The sequence below is a fragment of the Malus domestica genome, chromosome 04 (assembly GCF_042453785.1).
Source record: "Malus domestica chromosome 04, GDT2T_hap1".
In the NCBI taxonomy this organism is placed as follows: Eukaryota; Viridiplantae; Streptophyta; class Magnoliopsida; order Rosales; family Rosaceae; genus Malus; species Malus domestica.
This window is the reverse complement of record NC_091664.1, coordinates 26,048,463-26,058,307: the sequence shown is the minus strand read 5'-3', so window position 1 is coordinate 26,058,307 and position 9,845 is coordinate 26,048,463. Positions and strand designations below refer to the sequence as shown.

Below are 9,845 nucleotides of genomic sequence, written 5' to 3'. Positions count from 1 at the left end.
TGGCTTCAGATTCAAGGATCATGAAACTTTGTTAATATCACACTCTACAGTCTGCATGCAAATGCAACCACCATCAATCATTTTACATTGTCAAGGCTTGTTGGAGTTACCTTGAAATTGAATTTTGGAGGCTTTTCTTTCTATTTCTTCACCCAGGAAAGGTAACTTTCCATCATTTATCTTTTACATATTTGCTTAACTGAAGAAGAAAAAAGAGGATGCGATCATACCAACTCACATGCACCGAATCCCATCAGAACTCCGAAGTTAAGCGAGTTTGGGCGAGAGTAGTACTAGGATGGGTGACCTCCTGGGAAGTCCTCGTGTTGCATCCCCCCCCCACCTCTTTTTGGGGGAAAAAAAGAAGAAGAAAAAAGAGGTCACAAAAGGGTTTAGGGTTAGAGTTGTCACAAAAGATACTCACTAATTAGAACTAATAGGTTAACTGCAGCAGAAAAAAGATGTCACAGAAGGGTTTAGGGTTTAATGATTTCACAAACCATACTAATTAGTAGTAATAGGTTAACTACAGCAGAAGAAAGAGGTCACAAAAGGGTTTAGAAGAAGTTTAATTAGAATTAATGATTTTACATGTGGTCCAATATTCTAGTAGATATGGTGTTGGATTTCTACCCATGCGTTCCGGGTTCAAAACACTCAATTTCTTAAATTATTGTAATACTTTCAAATTCTTTTCCTCTCCCTAATAAAGTAAATTTTTTATTAGAAAAAGGTCACAAAAAGGTTTAGGGTTTAAAGATTTCACAAAACACAATCATTACTTATAATTAATAGTTCAAATCGCTCTTTTGACACAATAAAAAAGTATACTCAATAATGTAAAATTCATTATTTTTTCTACTTGCAAAATTTCACTTTGAAACAGAGGTAACTTACTAAAAACGCAAAACTTAGAAGTTTAAATAACTCTTTATAGACACGAGTTAAGTATTGTCTTTCAAAATTCGTTGACATTTTGAACCGTCCAAATTATGGTTTATGCAAGACGACTGAAGACCATTGATTAATTTGCCGATCCTACAATGTGATGAGGGTCCACTTCATTCAAGAGCAGAATAATCCACTCACATGGCAAAGGTGTGTAAGCACGAAATCTACTTCCTTTGACAATTAAGGTGTGTAATCAAGACAACTATAAATTTTAAAATTGTCTTCAAGAGCTTAATCGGACAACTACAAGCTTTATCTACTTGTCATGGTGTAATTGATTCTTGGTTTGAAATCTTTCTCGATTATCAAGTTAATTAGTTGGTTTTTTTTTCCCTTAATGATTGAGTTTAAAGTGTAATGTTATAATTGATGAATAAACCATCTATCACACACTTGGTGTCGATGTTGAACACATGTTTTTATTTCATTGGCTCTTTATTATGTTGACTGATCAGCGTAGCATTGGCATAATTTTATTTAAATTCTTTAAATGAAAGAAGATTTTTTTTTTATTATTTATTTATGTGAGATGGATGTAATAAATGTGCCCCAGGGCACCCTTTTAATAATGGATGTGAGATCTAATCATATTAATATGAGTAATGCTAAAGAGATAACATGTTTATTCCAAATTATTGTACTATTTTTTATGGAAGTGATATGTACAAACGATATTCAACTAGATAAATTCATTAATTGACGTGACATATACATATCACTTGTCACGTCAGATGATAAAAAAAATAATTTCCCAAGCATTTATCTTTAATGTGGTACGAGAAGCTATAATGATATTGCTATTGACGAACTCGAACAAGTACCAAGGGTACTGCACCGCTACATTTTTCAATGACCAATACATTAATTAGATATAATTTGTACAAACATTTATAAAAAATAAATTCCTACACGACTTCTACAAGCAGACATGAATTTTCGGTTTTTAGCCAGAGACAGAGAGTTTCTTACCCAATAAGATCCTCTTTGTGAGGATCTTGGAGATTCGTGAATTGTGTCCGTTCATCGTACATCGTGTGATTAATTTTTGTCAGGTATTGTTTGTGTATAATTTTAAATAAAAAAATTTAAAATGATTTATGACCGCACGATGTACGATGAAGGGACACGATTCACAGACCCCTGGGATCCTCACAAAGAGGATCTGGCGAGGATCTAGATTCGTTTCTTACACCTGTGAAATTAGTAGCATATAATAAACTAGGCATGTTTTGTGTGGGAGGGAAGTTGAGGTTCCACCATAAAATTAAATGGCAATATGGGAAGTAACACAATTACTTATAAGCACATGCAATGTCTCTTGTTTCCCCGATGTGGGATTCATACTCTTAACACGCCCCCTTAGATGTGGCGAATTTTCAAGCCAAATATGTGGACAACACAAACTGAAAGAAGTGCAGCAGGTGTAGTTGTTGGTCTTTACATGAGGGACAACCTACTCTGATACCATGAAGAAGTTGAGATTCCACCATAAAACCAATTGACAATATATGGAGTAACTCAATTGCGTATAATTACATACAATGTCCTTTATTTTCTCGATTTGGAATTAATACATTCAATAGGGGGAAGAAAAAAATTAGGCATGTTACCAATTTCTTACACCCAAAAGTTGAACTATTGAACATTTGAAGTAAGTCAATGACTCAATGGTCAAAACTCATGAGTGTAAAAGTAATTTATATGGAACGAGTTCATTACCACGGGCGTTAGATCTAATAATGCAAAACTTGCGCATAACAATACTTTGTTGGACAAAAAATCTAGGGAAATACCCAGAAATATGACATTTTCATAATCTTGGGACATAAATAAGATTTTTTTGAATATGCAAATAAGATTTTTTGAATATGCACATGCCATGAACAACAATCAGACAAAAATAGGATTTTTCCTACACCTTGAAATGACTTAATTGCCCACTTATATAAATGGGTTATTTATTCTCATTTTCTGATTTCTCTCTCTACTCTCTCTCCCTCCCTTTATCTCTTCTCTCACTTTCTCCCTCACACACTCTCTCTCTCGTTCTCATTGTGCACACACGGTGCACAGTCATCCCGACCAATACCATCCAAAACGAAGCCACCACCAATTTCATCTCATCCTTATGGGTTCAAAACATCTAGCCTTGTCACAAATCTTATCCACAATTGTTGGGATTAAAACTCAAGCAGGTTGCGAGTTGTTTGGCCGTTTTCCGACAACATGGCAAACAATCGAGGCTCGAGGCCACCAGCACTGGACTCTTATTAAGGGTAGGAATAAAGCCTAGTCATTAACTGCTGGTGCACTCACAGTGTCTACTGGGAACAAAGCCCTTTTATCTCTCTTTCTCTCTCTCTCTTTCTATGAACATCATGGGTAAGAAGGGTCAACACCACCATAACAAGAAAACCCATTTGTTGTTTGTTCTCTTCCTTCCAATATTTGCAGATTAGTGGGATTAAAGAAGTGAGCTTTTTCATATTTGGAAAAGGCGAAAATAAACCCAGAAGTTGTATGATGTAATAGTGCAACAAAATTTAATCAATTTCTCCCTCTTCTATATCATGGGATTCCCTACCTTGTTTGAATGTTGTGATGGTGTTTACTGAAGATTGGAAAAAATTAGTGTTTTGTTGGATAACTATTTCAGGATATGCTCACTGTATGTACACGACATACACATAATATTCTCACATATCTGAGCCAACCTAAAAACCTAGAGCTCACAGCTCTATCTTCGAAATCAGCAAAATGACATCATCACTTATGATGTCACCATCATATACACTATGGTACCGTTTGGTACGCAGACGGGATGGGACGGAACAGGACGGAACATATGATGTAAATATTGAAAAAGATAAGGAGAAATTTTGTCATAAAATGTTATAAATTTGTGTTCCACGGATGTGGAACGGGTCGTTCCAGGGGGAAGAGGTGGAACGAAAAATCAGCCAAATTTCGTCCCATGGGACAACCCGTTCCATAGTTTTTAGGCGCACCAAACATGGGACCGAACGGCTCGTCCCGTTCCGTCCCGTCCCGTCCCACGTACCAAACGGTACCTATATGCACACCACATGCACATCATATGCACATAACTGGAGATCGGGCAACAAGTTTTTTTTTTTCGCATTAATAAAAAACTTTAACAACAATAATAGTACAAATGACAGTTTGAAAAGTCTTGTTACGTATATCAACCACCACTTAACCATGCACGTGGAAAACATGATACTCGTTGTCGTTATTTCATAGACACGCATGACCCTTAACGTTCTCTAAGCTTTTTCTTAATTTTATTTTTCGTCGAGGCCAACTAGGTTGTGGTCATACTCGCTAAATTTTAAGACCCAACATACGTGCATCATAACTAGTAGACATTCCCACTTCTCATATTAAGTTCTAGCCATGCACACCACATGCACATTATGGAAAAAATTTCACAAATTTCTACAATTGAACACTTGAACAAAAAATTGTTCCATTCTAGCTTTGTAGCACGTCAAAAAGTAAAGTTATTCCACAACCCATAGGCCCCAACATGAAACACAAACCCTAATTTAACTTTTAAGTATTAATTGAGCTTACACAAACCATTTATTCCATAAATCATAGATGTAGAAACTTGGAACTAAACACCCTACCTTATTATGTCTGCCGAAGGTTCAGTCGCCGGAAAAAATGGAACTTTTCGGCCAAAACAAAAAAATATGCTGAACCAGCTCACTCCTCTCACCTCTTTCTCGCATCACTTTGTTCGAAATCAGAGGTATGAGGTCAACCCAAAACCTAGCTCACTTTTCTCACCTCTTTTTGGACTACCCTCTCTTCGAAATTTGAGCTCAACCCAGAAAACCAGAGCTCATAGAGCTCTCCCCACAGTCCTATCTTCCAAAAGAAAAAAGTGATGCAATGGGCTGATGATTTTTAGTATTTATGTGTGGGTATTTTAGTAATTTTGATTTTGTGCATGGTGTACATGGCTTGTGCACGGTGAACCCATTCCATATAAAACCTTCTTCACGAGTAAATCCATCTGGGTCGACAATACACATGGTTGCATTTCCTTGATCTCAAATATTTGTCTAAAATCCTCCCTTGAGTATGGTAGAGGCTAGTGCTATAGCTATTATTCTATTTTTATTGTTTATTCTTTTCATAAACGAAACCTATTAAATTGTTTGCAATTACAAGTTCACAAATCTTGCTTAAGATCGATGAAATTACCCTTAAGACCAGGGCCGTATAATTCAAAGCACTTGAACATTTGAGCTGGTGCAGATCAAATTAGTCTAATTTACTAGAAGGAGGGTTCTCTACTGAGATCATGAAAACAATTGTAATCGAGTTTTGTTAACAATAATTTGTCTTTTTGCTTACAAGTTAATGTCAAGATGAAATCTAAATCTATAGTTGAGTCAATTAAAAATCATGGGCATTAACAAAATTTTGCACAAAAAAAAGTTTTTTTTTTCTTTCTTTTCTCACCCACATTCATCAAAGCGTCTCTCTAATTTGAAGAAAAAAGTCTCTCTCCCCACTGCCATGTTTTCTCTCTTTATTCCTCTCTTTGACATTTCTCCCTAACTTCTCTCTCTTACATATATATTGTTTTTCTTTTAAAATCTTTTATGTTTATGCAAAAATAGCATGAGGACTTCATCTTGTGAAATTTGAATATTCCAACCAAACTCATTTATGCTTCATGAAAAATTATAACAATATATTGTAATACAATGATGCTAATCATAATATATAAAAGGTTATATATAACTATCACATGATCACATTTACAATGTGAAATGATGAATATAAGGACAATGGAGATTCAACTACCACCTAAATGTCGTCTTAATGCTGTGCTTTTCATTATTTATAACGTAACAATCTGATCAAGGCTCAAATCACACAATCTCCCTGAGGATGCAATCGTCATTTTGGCCAACAATTTTTATATGGTCCAATTGGGATGAGAGTATTGTTTCAGAATTTGGATAAGATAACTTGATATAACGACTTGAGGCTTAAATTTTTGGTTAAAAAAAGTGAGCAAAATAGAAAATGATTAAGGTTTCCAGAAGGTGAGACAAGGACAGGTAAGGAACCACTGGCTGACGACATCAGGGTTACCTCATGCAATGACGTCGTACAACATTTTTAGCATTACGTGGAGGCTCATCCAGCCGTTAGTGGGAAGAAACACGTTAATCGCCTGGAGTCTGTAAGATTGTGTCCCGAATGTGAAGAGCCCAAAGACCTAATAAATAAGGACCGCTTAAGAGAGAGATTTAAGCTCTTATTGTTTGAAGTGGAATAGTAAAATTGGTTAATAAGAACCGTATGATTTAATTTTCGAGGTCTAGATTTCGTGGTATATGGGCTCTGCATGGTGAGATTCGGAGAGGATCCCAACTTGTAACATGAGGACCTCCTCTTGACGGATATAAAAGGATACCTCCCATCTATCGCTTTGGCTGCAGCTAAGCACGCACCAGAAACTCTCCAACATATACATAAACAGGAGCTGATCCAAATAGGTAGAGAGCGATGGAGAGTGTGCTACCGAATAGGGAGAGAGCGATGGAGGAGTTGATCCAAGGGCGTGAACTGGCAAGTCAACTTAGTCGGATTTTTGAAAATAGGTCATTTCTTGTTGATGGTGCTGAGGGGGGATCGGCTGAAGGTATCGTTAATAAGATTTTGGGGTCATTTGTGAATACCCTTTTGATTATAAATGGGAAGGAGTCTGATCAAGAGTTTGTTTCTGATCAAATTCAAGGGAATGGTAGTGGTGGTAGTGGTAGTGGTGTTAGTGACGGTGGTAGTGGTGATGGTGGCGGTGCAGATTCATCATCTTGGGATGCTAATCATGTTCATGCGGCGCCTGCTATTACGTCTGAAGATTATACTGAGGAGCAGATCAGTTGTAAGAGCACTTCAACCTTCAAGGATCGTAGAGGTTCTTACAAGAGAAGGTAATTAGTTATATTTCTCTTGTTAATTACTACCTAGGTCAATTCAACATCTGCATTAACATATTGTTCAAAGTGATAAAGTTCTTTCCATGTATGATTAATTGATAATTCAATATCGGACATTTGTGTATGAAACGTACAATACTAAAGAGTTTTACTTTGGCAATCATCCGATGGCGTGATATGAACAACCATAATTAATTTATTCAAAGTAGTTGTTAGATGTATGTAAATGTGTGAACAACTGTAGTTATAATTCATTTATTCACAACACCTGTTAGATTCGTGTGTACGAATATAATTTTATTTTATTTATTCAATAATGCACAGAATTTATATTGAGAGAAAAGAGTGAAGATTACCACTTGCTCATATGCTCATGTTATGCCATATTCTGACAAAAAAAATTGGATGCTTCTGGTGTTCCTTATATGTAATGATCAAAGTATCCAATTCCTATAATCCCTTTTACACCATGGCAATGCAATTCCTATATCCCTCTTACCATGGTAGCAGTGCCAGTTAACCTTAACCTTTCATTTCAAATCGATAAATGGGAATTTTGCCTAATTCAATGAATTTATAAATTAATTTTAAAGTTCTAACAAGGAGTTGCAACTTGTTGATTTCTTACAGAAAGACTTTACAAAACTCTTGGACTAGAGACACTCCTGCTTTGACTTACGATGGTCATGAATGGAGAAAGTACGGACAGAAATTTATTCGCAGTGCCAAGCATTCAAGGTACATACATTTATAAGATTTATCTAGTAAAATTGTTACAAACTGCAATAATTAAAGTGGTAATTGGTTCAAGATTGAAGTTGACCGTAGTTATATGTGTTGTATATATGCAGAAACTACTTCAGATGCACTCATAAATTCGAGTGCAAAGCAACCAAACATGTGCAACAAATTCAAGATCATCCACCACTGTTTCGAACCACATATTTTGGGAATCACACCTGCAAAGACTACCTTAACGCTTCGGAATTGGTCTTGAATTCCGCAAGTCCTAGAGATTCTTCAAAGTTCATTTGTTTTGACAACGCCAACTGTTTGACAAACAAACAAGAGCACCCTTTTTTCTCATCCTTTAAAGAAGATATGCCAACAACTGATCATATGGTGAAAAGTGACCACAACCATTCATCACCGTGTGATCATCTTGTGTCGAATGATCTGACGGCGTTTGAGTCTTCTGGTCTCATGAGGGGGTTCTCATCAAGCATCGATCAGTATGATTACGACGAGGAGTTTTCAAGGATTGTCGAGTCTTACTTCGAGAATGAAGTTTCGCAATACGGATTTTGAATTTAAATTGGATTTAGGAAAATCATATGTATGTTCAGTTTCATTGAAGAAACTTGTTGCTTTCTCAGGGTATAAATCATGTAAACACTGTTATTTTCGGAAAAAAAATAAAAGGAGAAAAAGGAGCAACCTTGTTCTCTGTCTTCTTGTTAAGTGATTCTCAACATATATCAACTACAATGAAATATTTGAGAATTGGAGAGAAAATGAAGAAGAAAAGAAACCGGTGAGAAAGATGAAGAGCTAGAGAGAGAGTCTAGATAGAGAAATAAGACTTGTATTGCCACCACACCAATACCCATCACCACTATTGACACTTCTATTGTCACAACTACTACCACCACCTCAACCGCCATTGCAAACAACACAACTCGCACCACAATCACCATCTCTACCCCTGCATCTACCATCTTAAAAATTTACAATGAACACAATATGGACTCGACGTATCGATCGTGGAGTCCCTGGACTTTGAATCATCTAGTGAAAGATCAGTGATTGAAGGCAAGGATGAGCAACCCTTGAAAGCTTCAACCACAATGGAAAACGTTGAGAAAGAAGAGATTCAGGTACGCAAGAAAGCCTGCTCTGATATCATCATAAAAAGAAGATTTTTTGAATAATTGATTGTATTCATTCGAATGATATTATACACAAGTGTTGTTATTCTCACCCCACTGTTTTTTTATCATATATTTTTAATTTTAGTTTGTACCCATTTTTAATTTGCAATCATTTTTTAATTTGTACCAATTTTCTTTTTAGTTTTAATTTGTACCCATATATTAATTTCTTTTTGAGCCCATATTTTTTAAAGTTTTATTTGTATTTGTACCTTTTTTTAACTTTATTTGTACCCATTTTTTATTTTACCAAATGTACCCATGCTAATTATATGTACCCATTCATGTAATTTTTTCAAAATTTTAATCTTAAAATGTACTCATTCTTAAAAATACCAATTTGTTATATGTAAAATATACCATTTTTTTATATAAAATCTATTCAATTTTTTTCTAATCCATTTTTAAACTTATATGGGTACATTCTTTTTTATTTGATTTTAAAATGTATCCATGTCAAGTTTAATCGAAGAAATTTACTAATGTTATTAAGCCTAATATCTTCTTTTTTTTTTTGTGATTTTGAAGAATGTACCCATGTTTTGATAGAATAATTTTTTGGTTAATTTTGATGAATGTACCCATGTGTATACACACACACACAATAGTATATTTATATTTTAATATTTTTAATCCCACAAATTATGATTTTTTTATTTAAAATCTCATTTATATAAAAAACTAAAAAAATTAATTTTTAATTTAAAAAATATTGTAACGTACATAGAAATAAGTTATCACATTAATTTCAGGGACTTCAATCAAAAATTGAAAACCAACAAAATTTCAATCAAAGAATATTAATAATAATAATAATAATAATAATAATAATAATAATAATAATAGGTTGGGCGCGAAGGGTAACAAGAGCCTTAGGGTTGTGAAAGGAATGGACAATATGTAAGCCGAATTCACAAAAAGACATAAAGGACAAGGATATAAGGAATTCTCTAATGAAAAAGTGTAGATGCCC

General features: G+C 34.8%; 1 protein-coding gene and 1 non-coding gene across 2 annotated transcripts; both read left to right on the top strand.

Annotated features, from left to right (window-relative positions):
- Window positions 1-216: 216 nt before the first annotated feature.
- Window positions 217-335, top strand: LOC139195634 (5S ribosomal RNA). Its single transcript, XR_011580457.1, has one exon. It is a non-coding gene; the product is annotated as a 5S ribosomal RNA (ribosomal RNA).
- Window positions 336-6,384: 6,049 nt separating this feature from the next.
- Window positions 6,385-8,402, top strand: LOC103419411 (WRKY DNA-binding transcription factor 70-like). The gene is made up of 3 exons (XM_008357516.4): window positions 6,385-6,935; window positions 7,572-7,679; window positions 7,793-8,402. Exons 1-3 carry the CDS (start codon window positions 6,508-6,510, stop codon window positions 8,247-8,249), a joined length of 993 nt encoding a protein of 330 aa, XP_008355738.3. The 5' UTR covers window positions 6,385-6,507; the 3' UTR covers window positions 8,250-8,402.
- The last annotated feature ends 1,443 nt before the right edge of the window (window positions 8,403-9,845 follow it).